The 17,774-nt window shown below is 40.2% G+C and overlaps 2 protein-coding genes across 3 annotated transcripts; one reads left to right on the top strand and one right to left on the bottom strand.

The window, feature by feature from the left end:
* The first annotated feature begins 3,589 nt into the window (after positions 1–3,589).
* il17a/f1 (interleukin 17a/f1) lies at positions 3,590–5,117 on the top strand. Of its 2 annotated transcripts, none has more exons than XM_061217195.1 (3): positions 3,590–3,721; positions 4,240–4,448; positions 4,877–5,117. In XM_061217195.1, the coding sequence occupies exons 1-3, from the start codon at positions 3,689–3,691 to the stop codon at positions 5,115–5,117; spliced, it is 483 nt and encodes a 160-aa protein (XP_061073179.1). In that variant the 5' UTR covers positions 3,590–3,688. The 2 variants fall into 2 exon arrangements, with proteins under 2 accessions (XP_061073179.1, XP_061073171.1); XM_061217187.1 differs by having other exon boundaries at positions 3,657–3,721; positions 4,237–4,448.
* A 724-nt stretch (positions 5,118–5,841) lies between these two features.
* On the bottom strand, positions 5,842–14,193 carry LOC133130376 (stathmin-4-like). Its single transcript, XM_061244933.1, has 7 exons — positions 14,116–14,193; positions 10,200–10,269; positions 9,776–9,871; positions 9,374–9,579; positions 7,454–7,645; positions 6,824–6,841; positions 5,842–6,437 (listed from the first exon to the last, which is right to left on the bottom strand). The coding sequence occupies exons 2-7, from the start codon at positions 10,210–10,212 to the stop codon at positions 6,429–6,431; spliced, it is 534 nt and encodes a 177-aa protein (XP_061100917.1). The 5' UTR covers positions 10,213–10,269; positions 14,116–14,193; the 3' UTR covers positions 5,842–6,428.
* Between the last annotated feature and the right edge of the window lie 3,581 nt (positions 14,194–17,774).

Below are 17,774 nucleotides of genomic sequence, written 5' to 3' on the forward strand. Positions count from 1 at the left end.
TCTTGTAATTGGATGCGATGGGAACCCCTGGGCGTTACGGCGCTGGTTCCTGTCAAATTTGCTCTAAGGAGCCCAGTTAATGCTACACCGACCTGGGCTCGCAACTATCATGGCAGGTTTGCATGTATTGTGTTGACTGGACCCTCAGCCTCTGAGTTCTCCACCAAACTGAGATTTCAGCAATAATGCTAATCCCGGGAGCATATATTGAGTAATGGTGGCGCAGATACGAGTCGAGTGTAATCACTCCCGAGGTTCACGTAAGTTTCAAACCCAAATTTCAAAATTATATCTTAAATGGAGTCAGATAAACGAGTAAAACTATAGTAACCACTAAGCTTACAATCTGGCCCCGTTCGAGAACGGAGAATATTAAGAATTGTACTGATCCGTTTCAGGCCAGCCGTAAGAGGGATATGGGGCAGGTCAATCCATATCCGACCCGTGGCAATGGACCCAGTATATTCTTAAACGTAATTGTGCTCTGTTTTTGTACGGAGGATAATAATAACCCTACTAATGTTCTCCCAGCAACACCAGAAGGACAAACACGCAAAACCCCCTTCGGCCCCCGCTAAATTCCGTCATTGGGTTAGCGTGGGGTTTTACAAAAGTTGATTGTACTCTTCAAGGGTTCTGATTTTCTGTATGTTTACACTAGGACTCAGAACTGTACTGCCCTCTCAGATCCTCTTTGCACTTGTTCTTGTGTTTGATTTGCACTTTGTTGTACGTCGCTCTGGATAAGAGCGTCTGCTAAATGCCATGTAATGTAATGTAATGTAATGTACTGCACATTCATGCATTTTACAGACATTATTTCATCAGGTCCTGTAAAACTTCCTCGATCAGTTGTCTCTGTGTCGGATCTTAACGATAATCAGGAAGATGACAAAGTATTCCTCTCTCCTAACTGGTAAAAAAAAACCTTTTTTTTTGTATGACTGTTTTGACTGTAATGTGGCTGAAGATACCGCTTGAGATCTTTTCATGTGGTCCTGTGAGGCCTCTCTCACTCTTGGTATCTTGTGGTGTGTTTATGACTCGAAGGCAGTATGCCCACAAGCCTGTATTCACAGGAAATACATCAGCATTTTTGTGACCTCCTTTCCATTGGATTCAAAAGCATACAAATACTCATACTCGTGCTCAGTCTTGTTGCTCGCCTGAAATAAAATATTGTACTTGAAGAATTTTTTTGGGGGGGCTGGTGGTCCTGGGGGGAAAACACAGATATGAGACACACAATTTACATGAAAAGGCAATCATGTGTAGGTGGCGTGTTATGTCACTGTTTGAAAGGTTGCCACACCTTTAAAAAGCACTCTTGATGTTGTTCCATGCCGGAAACGGAGAAAGTTAATCACATCTTGGAACGACACATTAGGGGATGGCATTGCTTTTTCATAATTCCCCTGAAAAACTCCTCACACGGTAATGGAATCACACTTTGCTCATCCGCCATTACGTGACTCCTGTCGAATTTGCCGATGTAGGGGAGCTTGTCTGTTTGTTCCATTTACTTATTGCATTTGGCTGTAATGTGAAACTGAACTACTTATTTCCTTTTCCTTTTTGAGTAACCTGCCCCAAGGTCCGTTTTTTTAATCTTACATTTACCATATCATATAATTATCTTAACGGGATAGTTTAACCTCAAGGATACAGCAGCAGTGGCTCTCTTGAATGAATACGATGACTGCCGAGTATCTATATAATCCCCTGAACTCCTCAATACAGAACTGGGGTGGGTTTTCTGATAACATTGGGTTTAATAAGTGTCTTTACAAGGTTCTTAAGCAACAAACATTCTCTCCTTATGTGGGTTTCCCAAACATTGTAGTTAGACAGCCTCTTAAGAGGAACTTAACAAAGATCTTCATTGGAAAAGAATGCAGTTGATCACTCAGTGAGGGCGTTACTTGTTTTTAGCAAATCAACACTTATGAATGACGTCCTGAAAATATGAAAACATATTGCGTTATCATTAAACTGCAGCCATGTCTTTTTGAACTGAATATAAAACTAAATAAAAACTAATATCAAAACTAAATTAATCAAGCTAAATTATTGTGGAAATATTACCCACCCCAGGTGTCATCTGTGAAGTGGTCTAGTGTTTTAAATATTACTCTGATTGAGTCATTTAATCTCACAATGTTACTTTGTCCTCTACGTATTCTTAGACACCTTTAGTTCAAGCGCAGGAGTATCGGAAATGTAGTTATTAAGCCTATTCTCCTCAATGCAGGGGTGGTAATGTTTTGGCCTACTTATACAGGTGTTCTACAAGTATACAGGTGCAGCAATATGTTTTGCCTGGGTCATGCATTACGTCCAAAAAAATAAAGGACGTGAGATGTGTATGAATTGCCTGCCTGCTATTGGTGAGCATACACTCACCAAGCACTTTATTAGGAACATTTTTACTTTATTACACCTATTCATGCGATTATCTAATCAGCCAATTGTGTGGCAGCAGTGCAATGCGTACAATCATGTAGATACAGGTCAGGAGCTTCAGCTAATGTTCACATCAACCATCAGAATGGGGAAGAAATGTGATCTAAGTGACTTTGACTTTCTAAGTAGAATGATTGTCGGTGGCAGACAGGGTGGTTTGAGTATCTCAGAAACTGCTAATCTCCTGGGATTTTCACGCACACTAATTTCTAGAGTTTGCAAAGAATGGCGCAAAACACCAAAACATCCAGTGAGCAGCAGTTCTGCAGACAGAAATGCCTTGTTAATGAGAGACGAGATGAGAATGGCCAGACAGGTCAAAGCTGACAGGAAGGTGACAGTAATGGAAATAACCATGCATTACACAGTGGTATGCAGAAGAGAATCTCTGAACTCACAACCTATCATAACTCTAAAAAAGTCTAAAAAATAAGTCTTATACATAGCTAATAAAGTGCTCACTGAATGTACATCTTGATCTTGTGATTTTGTCAAATAATAAAAAGGTCATATTCCAGGTAATCAGCAGGTGTTGTACATGCATTACATTTATGGTGATGGTAAAAGAACAGCTCCGGTCTGGGTGTAATAACTTGATTAAACTGGTCTCTTTATTCGAATTCAAAAGGCTATATCACAGAATAAGGCAAAAATAATAATAATTGGGATAATGTAATTCAGAAAAATAATCATACTCTCTCCTCAGTGATTCTAAAATATGAGAACCAGATTATAAGATTGATGGTTTGTACACAAGGAAAGTGTGATGTGTTGTTTTGAGATAAAATCAAGACTTTGAGACATCAGTCTCAAATATTATATCCATTCTATAAATGATAGTTTGATAAACTTCTTGATTGCTATCATTGACAGTTCAGTGATTTCATTGATTTTTATCAATCAAATTTAAACCTGAAAGTTATTTGAATTTGATAGAATAAGAGAAACCAGAAGTCTACTATATCAGCAACCATTGTGCTAATTGGCTAACAGTGTTGCAAATAAATGAATGCTCAAGCAATGACAAAGATTTGCTTCCCCCGCTTTCCTCTACATTTTTGTGAGCGGACCATTTTGTTATCACGTCATCAAAGAGGAAAGGGAAGTAATTCCCCCCCACCATCAGCATCCATCGAACACTATATAAATCTGTGGCAATCGCTCACAAACACAAAACTTCAGCCACAAAGACACTAGCCTTAAAGCAAAGGGAGAAGACAAAAATATGACACGCATGTGCAACACGCAGGCTTTCATGGTAAGTACCGTTCGGCCATCTTCTTTGAACATTGAGCTGATCAGTCAGGTCTTGTCACCTAAACTGGGTCAAGTGAAAAGTGTGAAGTTTAGTTCTCAAGTGCAGTTTTGACAATGCAAGCAGAATTTGGAGAGCATAGTTTTCTTCTGAGCACTGACTCAATTAAATGTTCTGTGATTTAAAAGCAGCTTTTAAATCTCTCTTGAAATTAATAGTCAGCGAGTGTAGCTGAACCTTGAACAATGTCAGGACTGTACTTGTTTTTTGCTTTTTTATTTCCGGTACATCTATACAGATTGCCGAGACTAACAAATAAACACTGCTGCCCTAGATGGTGAAGTTGGGCTTGATTTGATGCACGTTTATTGCATCTTCTACTTTTATCTCAGGGTTGGGTTTTTTTAACCTGGGGACATTTTTTTTAAAGAAGTCTACTGTAGGTGATTCTGGAGAAATCTTTTACCCTCTAACAAGTCACCAAATCGGTTTGAATTGAATGAAATGGCAATGTTCAGCAGGTCTTATGCATGCTGGGAGCCTTGGTCCTGCTACTGGGAGCTGAGGGGGGTTCAGCAAAAGGAAAGGTCCGTAGACAAATTCGTGAGAAGCGCCACGGGAAATATGCCAAGATGAACACGGTGGATCTGATCTTGGACTCCAGTTCCATGTCCAGCCCCATCCCTCTGTATCAGATCGGGAATAACTCCCTGTCTCCCTGGACCATGAGGTGAGCTGACTCATGCATCAACTCAGATTCAGACAAATAAAGATTATTTTTGCAATAAAACTCCACTGTATCACAATAAGGAAACCCCTGACCTCAATGAGGTTTGATGGTTCCTTTATTGGAATTGGACTTGGGTCAAACGCATAATTGGTTTTGTATTGAAATAATTGTTTGTGCTTGATTAATCTTGCTTGGTGCAAGTGAGCCAACCAAGACTGCGCCACATTTTAAGAGTTTGTCATAGGTTCCAATATACCAGACAAGCTCAGTAAAGCGTAGAAAGTATTTGAATCCAAAACATTTACGTATTTGACCCAGGCTGGTTGGAAATGTTTGAAAGTTGATCGGCTGGGTTTACAATATGTAAAGGCATTGTATACAGATTATAGATTATTATATTGAAATGTACTTTCTCTCCCTCCATCCAGCTACACCAATTACAGCAATCTCTTCCCCTCCAAAATTGCTGAGGCGAAGTGCCAGTTGAAAGGGTGCCTGAACGATGAGGGTCAAGAAGTCATGCATTTTGAATCCAAGCCCATCTACCATCAGATTCTGGTCCTGAGGAGGGTAGAGACAAAGCATAAGAACTACGCCTATAAACTGGAGACCAAGACCATTTCAGTCGGCTGTACGTGCGTCCGCCCAAATGTAATGCACCAAAAGTAGCCAGACTTTGAAGTTTTGGGAGTTTTTTTGATAATGAAATATTTAATTAATTGATTTGTTTGTTTATTCTGGAAATCTATATTAATTTATTAACCTATTTAATGCACTATTTATACCACTTATTTAAAAAGTATTTGCTCTGTGTGTATTTCTTCAGTGATCAATAAAAATACCAATACGGGAAGGCTTTTGCTGTGTTTGGATTATGTGACCTGGTTCAATTCTACTAACTAAGATACAATATAACCTTGCAAGTGCATTTGGAGAGCTCCATTTTTTTCTGAGCAAGTCTCACCTTTCGGAGACATTATCAGAGTAAGGACATTACTTACTAATAGACCATACCAATAGACTGGACCAGCTCCAATACTTCTGTGTGTATAATGTTGAAGCAGATATAAGGAGAACCAGAAGACGGCAGTGATGACAATCACAGCTAAACCAAAGTTTCCAAACGAGAAGTGATTTCAAAGGCATGGATGTTCAGTGTACGGTATGGCTAAGTCACAGGTTGAAGAAGCGCGATTCTCCAACCGCTAATTGTCACATCGCCTCCCTCTCTGTGTCACTGTGCGCCCCCGCATGTTTTTGAAGCTGGGGTTTGTGGTTTTAATACGTCTTCTTGAGCTTTTCTGAAAAGCTGACCATTTCTGTACAAGGAGACCACGGCTGACACTTTTTTTTACGTGTCTTCTGTAAAGAAGGGAATAGACCCAGACGCATGTGGCAGTGTGATACAGCACTTTTTTATTTGATCGGCATCTAAAATATATATTACAATTTCTGTACAGGCACACTAGATTACACACATTGCTGATCTCAGAAGACTATTTACAATGGCTTTGATTCGTTCACACTTTAATTTATTTAATAAAAATAAAAAAAGCCAGAAGAAGATATCAAAATGAAGCAATGACTGCGTTTTTTTTTTTTCTCGTTTTTTTTCTGAGCTCAAACACGCTTATGTGAAACCCACTCGATATAACACACGTGCAATTGCACTGAAAGTTGGATTTTCCTTCTTCAGCTGAAGACAGTCACACTATGGGCACTATTGGCACTTGAGCATTACACACAGACAGCATCTTTTGCAATTAGTAGTGTGTCTTTGTCCCCATCGCTGATGTCCTGTTGGACGATACAGTTAGTGGCACTCCTAGGATGTCCAGCCACCGCAGATCCCAGCATGTCTTCTCTCCAACAACAGAAATTATTGTCTTTGTCTTCTCGTTTTGTCCCCACAAAGGATCTGAGCTCTACAGTCAGTCATTTGTTGAGTCTTGTCCTTTCAGCATGTCCTCTGAATAGACCTCAGGAGACCTGGAACAGAGACAGTTTGAACGTTCACAAATTCTCCTTACAAATCTCAATTCACTCCAGGACTAAGTTTAATCGGTGTCCATGAAACTGGTGCTGAATGCTTAGACCTAGACCTTTTTATGTTTCACAAGACATGAACAGACAAAGAATTTAATTCTTTGTTAGTCATGTTGTATAAGAATCATAATAAAAAAGAATACACAGACGTGGACTGGTCTGAATAGTATAACAAGATACTATCACCACTGATTGAAAAACCTTTCTGGTGACTGTCTGGATTGGCCTGGTTGGGCCTTGTTTTCTCTTTCAAATCCAGCAAAGAAAAGGCAGCTGCTTCCATGCCCTCCCTCTGAATATTTCCCTCTCTGCTCCGTGGAGTTCCTTACCTCGTGTGTGTGCTTGTCCTGAAACACAAAAATAACAATGGAAATGTGTTATATTCACAGTTTCATTTCTGTAGCTAATGTCAAAAGTGAAAATGAAAATGGCACTTGTGGTACTGTGCTCGCAAAAAATGTCTACAGATGAAAGAAATTAAAGGAATGACAGAAAATGGATAGAAATGATGAAAAGGGGGAAATTTGTATGCTCAAGCCTTTGAAATGTTTTGGCCTCATCTTAACTGAAAAGTAATATATGTGTGGATAATATGTGGATGTTTTGCTTTTTTATGTTATTACTGAATTATTTTTTATCGCGGTACAAAAGTGCCAAAAAAGGTACAAATGGGAGTCACTGTGGAGGTACCTGATAAAATTGTACCTTTTTATACCCAAAGAGAACATTACTATATATGTAGGGTACATTCAGGATTTTCTTTCCTGCAAAAATGTACCTCCACTGTCACTTTACTTCTGAGGGTGTACTCACTTCTGTTATTTAACCAAAATAGCCAAAAAAAGATTATTATTATTTAAAATGAAAGGGAAAAGGCACATATGCAAAAAGAGAGGGAAAGGGGGAATGAGAGCAGATAGAGGAAGCGGAGGGAAAAAGATGAGAGAAGGTGAGGGTACCTTCTCTTGCAGGCGGCCCAACATGGCGGCGATGTGCGCCTCCCGGTTCTCCTTGTTGGCCTGTAGTTTCTGCTGTAGCCTCTCCTTCGCCGCTTTGATGAAGTTGTTGTTCTCCTCGATGGCCTTTTGGATGACCTCGCGCTCGTGCTCCCTCTTCTCCGCCAGGTGCTTCAGCAGTTCAGCCTCCTGACACTAGGGGGCGACAGAGAGTGCATTGAGTTGAAATGGTGACTGATGGAGGAAGGTGGTTTTGTCACTGCTTAAGGAAAGTGCCCAGCTGTATTTCAAACTCAATCTATTTAAGATTTTCAATCCATTTTGGGTCCTGATTATTTCAGGTTTCCATTGCAATGGTTACGAAAGATTGCAGCTCCTACATTTCCGTAGTGAATTTGATTGGCTGCTAAGATTCTGCGCAACATCAATTTTAAAAGAGTACCAAAAAGTTATGGATGAATTTTGAAATACAGCTACATGAGTATTCAAAAAAATATATATACACTCATCCAGCACTTTATTAAGTATTTATTAGACATATTTTTTAGACTTATACTGTTGTAGCCTATCCAATTTACTTTTTTTACGTTGCGTGTTCTGAGATGCTCTTCTGCATACCACTGTTGCATAATGTGTGGTTATTTGCGTTACAGTCACCTTCCTGTCAGCTTTGACCAGTCTGGCCATTCCCCTCTGACGTCTCTCACAATAAAGCGTTCAACTGCTGCTCACAGGATTTTTTTTGCTTTTTGCACCATTCTTTACAAACTCTAGGGACTAGTTGGCATGAAAACCCAATCAGATCACATTTTTTCTCCATTCTGATGGTTCATGTGAACATTAACTGTATGCATTGCACTGCAGCCACACAATTGGCTGATTAGATAATCGCATGAATAAGTAGCTGTAATAAAGTTCCTAATAAAGGGCTCGTTGAGTGTATTAAGTCAGCCTGCCTTTCACCTCTAACTCATTTTGCACCGATGTGCAGCTGCAGGCAGCGTTGCTAGGAAACCTTACATCACACTACACACAGGCACGGGGAAGTGGTGAAGTGGGACTCACTGAATACAGAACACCCTGTACCTACACAGATTTACTCAACCTGGGATAAATTAGTAGATATACTGCATATTTTAATGATATGATAATATCAAAAGAGCAAATGTAAGAATGTATATCCTTTTAGAGTGTCACATCTTTTTTTTTCTTTTTTTGTCTGAATATCTGAGAAAAGAGCCATTGATTAGTGTTTCTGATTGAAAGGGAGGCAGAAACCTGGCCTTCAGCTGCAATAAATGAAAGGGCCTGCTTTATGAGAATAACCAGTGGGTCAAAGTATCTGTGTAGGAAGAGCAATTACTGTATGACTCAGTCTCCTGTGAGTGTCAGAAAGAGAGAAAGAGAGAGAATGAGGGGGAGTGTGTGCGTGCGTGTGTGTTTGTCTGAGAGAGACAGACAGAGAGAAAGAGTGCGTGAGAGTGAGAAAGTAAGAAAAACTGAGAGCAGATTGTAATTTTGTTTTTGAACTGATTATTTTACATTGCCCTTTGCAATATTAAATTGCTGTAGAGCTCATTGTTGAGCTGCAGTATTTTCCCCATATATTTTATGGTATATCTGCATGCGCGTGCATCTTCTGGGTTGTACTGTTGTTGTTTTGCGGTACCATTTTAAATAAAAATGGGATTTCTTCAGTTTATTCTGAAGTAATATAATGAAATAATTTAACTGAGGAAACAACAGATGGAAAGAAACCAACCTCTTTGTTCACAGGAGACTACCCGTATGCCTGTATATAAGCACCCAGATTTCCATTTATATCGACTTATTATTATAGAAATAGCGAAATAGAGAAACAACAGTGCAACAGCATTGAATAAAAGCTGTGTGGACCTTCATCCTCCTCCTCCGCCTACTCACCTTCCTCCGTTCCTCCGCCGCCTCCAGCTTCTTCTGGATGTCCTCCAGAGACGGGTCACGTCGGCGGGGCATGGCGGTGCTCAGCTCGGGCATGCTGTCGAAGGAGGGCGGCCTCAGAATCACCTCGAACGCCTGGCCCGACGCCCGCTTGTTCAGCTCGATCACCTCCATGTCCTTCATACGGCACCAGTTCAGGTCAACTGCATCTGCATGGGGGGGGGGGGGGAGCAGTGGATGTAAGCAGGAAGTTTTAAATGTGAAGTGAGGAGCAGGAATTTTTCACATACAGTCAGAAAACAGAAAAGCTACGCTCATACATAGAATCATACATTAACCCGCTCATTAACCATTTATGAATAGACCGTTTTATCTTTTGAGAATATTTATACATATTTATTTTACCTTCTGCTTTGTATGTGGGTTTTTCCTGAGGCTCGTGCCGCAAGCAGGAACAGAAGAAGGACACTAGAGGGAGCTCTTTCATCTTCTCTTTGTACGCTGTGGGAGACCACAGAGAGCGCCGTTGAGCTAAAAACACTTGCTGTTCATCGCTGTGCAGCCACATCCCCAAGTGTTCACGGCACATCTCTAGCTCACCCGTTGTGAAATTATACACTTGTGGTCACACATATACAGATACATGCCAACATGCACATACACACACACACACTCACTCTGACTAATATGCTCACAGGAGCACACACATACATGCACATGCATGTGAGTATATGCACACACTCATAAGACAGGCAAGCACACACACACACACTCACACATATGCAGACATGAGCATATTCAATGTTAAAACTCTAAACTCTCGAATTACCTGCAAGAGTCATTCTGCCACTCGTGTTTCAGTTTCAACAGCAGGGAATCTGAATCCAACAGTGTTGATCCTACAGGGAACAGCAAGACAGACAGACAGACACAGGGATGTTAGACCGCTGACCAGCTCTCAATAACTTCCAGAAAATTATCTGTTTATAAATGATAAACCCACTGGAGCAATTTAGCCTAGCTGCCCCAATTTAGCTCAAAGCCACCTCAGTATCCAAACCCACACATCTTTCATTTACAGCTTTAGAATGTATCTGTGACACATTACACTGTTTCAAACAAACTTCTTTTAAGGTCTGCACACTGCTACTTGTATTTTTAAATTTCTGTTTTTAAACGGCACTATAAAGACATTCTAGAATGTGCCCTTGTTTTTGACCCCTCTGAAATGACTCTTGAATCGGAAAACCATCATACCGGGGCAGATTCAGTTTATTTTAGGATGCGGGATTTGGGGGCTTTTGATAAATTATTTTACACCTCCCTTTTGCCAGAAATGGTTCCATAAATAGCCGCTGCCGGGAACAGAAATGGAGTAAGATGTTAACAGAGGAAAAATCTTTCAGAAGCAGCCCCGTTTGAACTAGTCATAGCCGTTAATTTGCTAACTTGTTAATGTTATCTGTGTAGCCGCTCATGAGGATAATCATTCTGGGAAGAAAGTAACAGTGCTTTCATTATAGCCTTGTAGCACTGAATTATCTTCAATGTCAGCCATTTTGATCCTCACACCTGTGGCCATTGCATGGTAAAAAGCTGTTTAAAAAGACGGTTTTCTTCTTCACTCTCATAAAGTGGAAATCCATTCACACACTAGCATTCATTATATGCACAGTTGCTATTGCTTTGATTGACACCGAAATCATTTCAAGAACTTTCATTGTGAATGTAAACGGTTCCACGGACATTCTGAACTATCTGTCTCACCCCCACACACAACTCTCACAGTGGCAAATAACAACGCTAATAATACCCGCACAGAGGTCCTCACACTGACACCTTGCAGCCCTCACAATACCCACACAATGAACCCTTGTACACACTCTGATACATAACACCTACACATCTCACCCAATGCACACCTCCACAGGCAGTGTCTATTCTAGTGCCCCCACAAAGAGCCCCTACTCCTGTGCTCCCACACAAAGCTTTTGTTCTAGACAGGTGGGGCGAGCCCTGTGTTATGTTCATTGCGGCCCTCACACGCAGAGTCAACAGCAGTAAAATTAGTCCACATCTGCAATGGTGGTCTCTCCTGAACAATGGCACAAAGCTATGACTTCACAGTGAACTTTAGGCCCAGCAAAAAGGCACACAGTGCTATAATATGACATCACAAGATCAACTGATCCTGATTATTTAAAGAAAATGTGAAGGTTACACCTTGTCACAGGAGGAGAAAAAAATGAAGAGACAAGGCCTCATTTTGGCACTGGTTGTGAAATCAACTTTTTCTTTGAATGAAGAAATATGGTACTGCCACTTCAGGATTTTTTGCCTTTATTCAGTCAGATGAAAAATAATTACAAGATGAAACTAAATTAATTAAATATATCTGATAATTTCCATAAGATCAGTATTTTCTCCTTAAATTTCTGGTTCGGTGTTAGTCTGCCACTGATGACATTTTTAATACAAAAATAAAAAATCTGGATCGATGCTTTCCATCTCTTGTTACCTCTCGCATTGCTCTCATTCTGTATTGAGACATTTTTCCACATTTGTTCCAGGTTCTTGCATACTGTAGTGGGCTTAGTTTCCTTTCAGAAAACAATGAGTCAGTGCTTTGCCTATTTCTGTCCATGAATATGCTAAGTAATGAACAATTTGTCATTTCTTTAAATGTCAATAATTACCTCGTACTTTTATCCTATTTTTCATTCTGAAGATTTTCTATTTATTTCAGCAACTCATAATGCTATTTAAATGCTTATTTAAATATTTGATTTGACACTGCGAAAAGAATAAATTAACAGGCAACTGAACTGATTCTAGGCTTGAACAAAATTTTTTGCTAAATATAAACAAGATTGGGCACCATATTGCATTCATTGTTGCATGTTCCATATCATACCATTGTCAATTTCTCAAAGCAAAAGTCTAATTATTGCTCCTTATTTGTCATGGTAGATTCTGTATTTATTACAGAATTTATTTATTTATGTTTCCTAAAAAAGAAAAAATCATATTTTTAATCAGCATTGCTTTGTTCGGCCACATGTGAGAAATGTTAACTTGGATTCTGGGCAAAATAATCCTGTAATCACATAGAAATATAAAAAACAACAACAGGCTATTCAGCCCAACTCGTTTCATCGACAAAAATAGGAGAAATGGACAATATAAAATCCACCAACAAACAATAAAAACAAGTAAATAAAATAATAAAAAGTACGACCTATGGCCTGTACACGTGTCAGGTTATTATCAGCAGCACAGAGATGAACTAGCTGGAGAGGCAGGTGTGAGTTACTGGAGATGCAGGTGAGTGTTTTTGTCTTAACTTCTCTGCTTAAGAATCATTGAAACATTACCAGTTCTTACATTGGTTTATTGTTTGGTATTTTGCCAACTCCGTATATTCATACCAGGCAAGACCTGTAGATATTGCTTCATGGCTGAGCAGGAAGGATGACAGCTAACTGGGCCACACCTGCAAAGCCAGCATCGCCTGCGGCATTGAACTAAGAAGTACGACCGTTACCATTTTGGATACCTCCATTTTGGATATCTCATGGTGCTTCAGATATCTCCACATACCAAATCCATAGCTGTGAGAGAGATTTAAAAAACCCAAACTTTCGATCTCAGTCGATCACCACCAATCAAACACCATTAATTCCTAGAGCTTGTTCAGTTTACAAGCTCTAGGAATGCGATCAGACCTTTCCGAAAAAGATCGGACCTTTCCAAACCTTAGGCCTGGTTACAGACCGCTGAGCAGGCTGGACATCATTCAGCACCAGGGAGACAGGCTTTTTTTTTACAGCCAATGCAGACATAAAGCAGAAGAGCATGATGGGTACACAGTGTCTTCACTGCGCCAGTCTCACTGGGTAAACACAAGTGTTCAGGCAGTCTGGCCCACCATGTGCATAGAGAGAGAGAGAGAGAGAGAGAGAGAGAGTGAAAGAGTGATGGACAATGCCCTGAAACAGCAATGCACCCCTTCCCCCTCCCCAGCCCAATAAATTCCACACTCACCCAGACCTCCAAATCAACTCAGATATGATGCAGAAATTTGCAATTTGCAGATCAATAGCCTCTCATCTGAATGTACTACTATTCAATTTGTCAGTTTACTCAATAATACATATACATTAATAGAATAATATTAGAAATATGATAATATAATTAGAATATATATTTATTTGTGCTATTCTTCTTAAGAATGTCGTCATCTTCCACAGCTGCGTCCCCTCATCTCAGAGGGGTTTACTGTCACCTGACCACGAGCATCAAACAAATTGATTTAACTTTCTCACAACCTGAATAAAATGCAAAACAAACCCGAATAAAATGCACAACCTGAAGCTTTGCATCTGCTCCACAACATGCAACCAATTTGGAATGTATGCCGTTTCATACTGCTCATCTCTTTAAACAATGCCATGTTTTTGAAACGCTATTCTCAAACCCGGGCATGCAGACGCAGGCGCAGAAAGCATGCACCAAAAACCAACCGTCGACAGCAGAACGGCTGTCCTCCGCACCTTCGATACGACTTCGGCAAAAGTCTGCAAAAACCAGACTTTCCCTGCTTTTCTCGTGCAGCAAGCGCCTGGCAAGAGCAGAGCTGCAATCGCAGCAGAGACGACCGCTCGTAAAACAGGAGCGGATAACAGGCGATAAAGCAAACCGTAACCCCCGACATTACTCCCCTCCGCGGCCGATAGCTGACTCACCCCCCTCCGATGCTCGTTGTTCGGGCTCCTTGCTCGATGTGCTTCTGTCTCCACACACGGTTCAGCAGCATCAGCACCACAGCCAGCCTTACTGCATGACATCACCTCCGAGCGCTGCCATTGGTCGAGGGGGATGCTGGCTCCTGATGGGCTAGCATCCTCGGAGCGCTGATGAGATGGGAGGGGGTGTGGGGGATGCCTGTTAACTCTTTGTTTTAAGCTGCAGGGATCGATAGGGAAAACTACGGAGACTAAAGGGAGAGGATTTAAAGCCATGGCCAACATGAATTTGTAATACACTCTCCTCTGCTAGCATGTCAGTGTTATATGTGTATTGTTTTGTAATTTTAAGGTATGGGTTCAGAGCTCTCACTCAGAATGTACAGATTCAAGACCATGTGGCTATAAATATTTTAGTGATTCTTGTCTTGTCATCTTGCACTTTGTATCGTTCATTTATTGCCTGTATTTTCTTACTGTGGTTGGAACAGGTCTTTGTTGTAAAAGATTCTAAATTAATTAGTAAAGGTCAAATAAAATAAAAACTTCCTGTCAAACATTCAAGAACAGGAAATCCCCATTGACCAACATATTGTTTCAGTTTATCACAGTAAACATTCATCCGTTCACATTAACAGAACACTGGTGTAATTAAGCAAATACTCTTTCATGTCTTCTTACAACACATGGAAGTGTAACAGCTGAAGGATTTCATTTTACTCAGAAATGTTATTAAGGTGAAGTATTATTTTTGCACTAGCTGAAGAAGATTAATCAAGCGTAAACTAAATAAGCTTTTTTGTGAATAAAATACAGGGATCTTCTTATCCCCTGCCGCTTGGCCTGTCCCAAAGAAGCACATTCGCTCCGGCTCCTGTGTTCGCCTTGCCGACAAAGCTAGGCTATGTCTGAACAGCCTGTCAACTGCTCTTCAAAGCTCCTCTTCTGTTCTGCTGGTAGTCATCCAGTTTTCCCCATCGGATTCTTTCATTTACACTGTGTCATTATGTGCACTGTCCATGAATAACTATCTGGAGCCTGAAACAGAAGTTATTTTTGTTCTTAGATTCTGGAGAGAAATGTCAAGATACCTATTTACACTATTATTACCTTGCTAAACTTGCTATTTGAGTTGTCATCCACCATCTCTACACGAGAGAGTGTCAGCAGATTCATCCCTACAGCCTAGTGCAGTCCTATACCAAATTCAAGTTAATAACAAAAGCAACAAATGGTTAATATGTGCAATAATTTTTGACAAAAATCAATTCATTTGTTTTAAGTGGCTAGATAATACATTCTTTGCTGAAGTCATATTTCAATACACAGTGTATACTTTGTGTCATTAACCATGTCAAATGCAAAAGTATTAGGACATTTTTATTGATTTGTCTCTGTACTTCAGCATATTGGATTTGAAATAAAACAATGAATATGAGGTTAAACCTTTAGTTACTTCAACCTTTAATTTGAGGGTATTAACTTCCATATCGGAATCACGTCATGTAGGAATCTTAATATAGTCCACCCAGAAGAATACTTTTAATTGTGTTAAATTTAACTGCTTTTCAACTGTCAAACTGATCAAGAACTTCCTCCAGGATGTACGTACAGATGTGACTAAAATAAAGAGAAGATAACACCAGCATGACCTCATGACCTGGTTTACCTAAGATACAAACCACAGGTAAGCCTGAAGAGCAGAATGATCAGGTTAGAGTTTACTGAAATGTATGTGAAAGAAATGTGTAGTTCTGGAGCAAAGTCTTGTGGACTGATGAATTTGAACCTGTCATGGAAAGAGTGAAATGTGAAGAAAGAAAGAAACCAAAGCCCCCACTTCCCCCACTGAAACATGGTGTAGGTACCGTCGTGTTACAGCTTGGGCCATAGTGTTTGGCTTGGATGGCTGGCACAGAAATTGACTCAGTTGTCTTCACTGATGATGTGACTGCTGATGGCATCAGTAAGATAGATTATGTGTAAAGAAATATTGTATCTGCTTAGATCCAACCAAATGTATCTAAACTGTGGACAACGCTTCACCATGCAGACGCAAAAGAAGCAACCAATGTGTTTTTCAGGGATAAAGGGTAGAAGGTTATTGACTGGCCCAGTCAATCGCCTATCCTGAATCCAGTTGAACATGTGTTTCACTTGTGCAGGGTCAAAACACCACAAAAACAAACTGGAACTCAAGATGGCTGCAACACAGGCCTGGCAGAGCGTCACCAGGGAAGATACGCAGCATCTGGTGATGTCCATGGGTCGCAGACTTCAGGCAATCTTTGAATGCAAATTATTTCAAACCAAGTACTCAATATAACAACTTTATTTCAGATTATGGTAATTGTCCCCCCTAAATTAGGACAATTCCTCTATGTATAATTCCTATACAAATCACCCGATGCAACTGTAAATACCACTAAATTAAAGCAACAATTTTCACTTTAACTGCCTAGCCATTGTTTTGTTCCATATCCAATGTGTTGGGAGTACAGAGTACAGCACGATAAATATTGTGTCACTATCTAACTGCTTTTGTATTTAACTGCATAAAAAAAAAATCTATGTCAATGAAATTAATCTAGTTGGTTAACTTTGGGGTTAACCCTGATTAGTCTAATTAGTGTAAGTTCCTTTAGATCATCAGGTAAACAACAAATAATTTTAATTTTAATTAATTTTGAGTCTGAAAACCAGATTACAGTTTAAAGTTGAAGCTGGAAGACTAGACGAATCTCTCCGGGGTTCTACAGTAAGCAGGTGAGTGGATGTGAGAACATCATGCACTGAGGTGGATATGTCACCACACATTAATCTATGTGTCACATCAATCGTGACTCACTGCGGGGGCTGAATCTGTCAAGCAAATCAATACTGCTGTGCCACACACAAACATGCACTGCCTAAAGGCAGACACAGTTAAGGGAACTCTTTCATAGAGGTTTACATTTTACATTTTCAAATTCCTTGGTTTGGGGTGAATTCTGTCTGGTCCTTTGTTGCTTTAGTCCCAAGGTCCCCTCACCGACCAACTTTATATCTTCATCTAGCACTGTTATGTTGTTGAAGTTTATCCCTCTTGGTGCTGTATTTGTTTACTTTATCTTTGTGTACCTAATCCGACCCATTACATTACAGACATTTAGCAGACGCTCTTACCCAGAGCCATGTTCTGTTGTTGTTACTATGTTGTTACTATTGTTACTATGACCTTTGGAATGAACTTATTGTATGTATGTTGCATGTTGTATGTGGCTTTGGATAGAAGCGTCTGCTAAATAAATTAAATGTAATGTAACGCACTGAGTGAAACTACGAAAGGAACAAACAGTGTCCCTGTACCGAGAAACACACCCCGTCGCCGGGAAACGCAGAAGGGAACTCGAGAGACGAAAATTACATGGTATGATACCCAGAACAGTAACCCTTATAGCGGGAAGAAAACATTGAGTACTCCATCTTCCCCCCAAAGAGCACACATCGCTTCTGCAAGAATCATGACTTCCAGCACTCCTGGGATGACATCATGCAAAAGTGACTCATACAACACTAATCTGATGTTTGTGTTAACCGTCCAAAAATTTATCAAAATACATGCGGACAAGCGGAAATCTAATAATGCAGCCAGATGGGGAACTATGAGAGCATCGATA

This window comes from Conger conger, chromosome 1 (assembly GCF_963514075.1).
Source record: "Conger conger chromosome 1, fConCon1.1, whole genome shotgun sequence".
In the NCBI taxonomy this organism is placed as follows: Eukaryota; Metazoa; Chordata; class Actinopteri; order Anguilliformes; family Congridae; genus Conger; species Conger conger.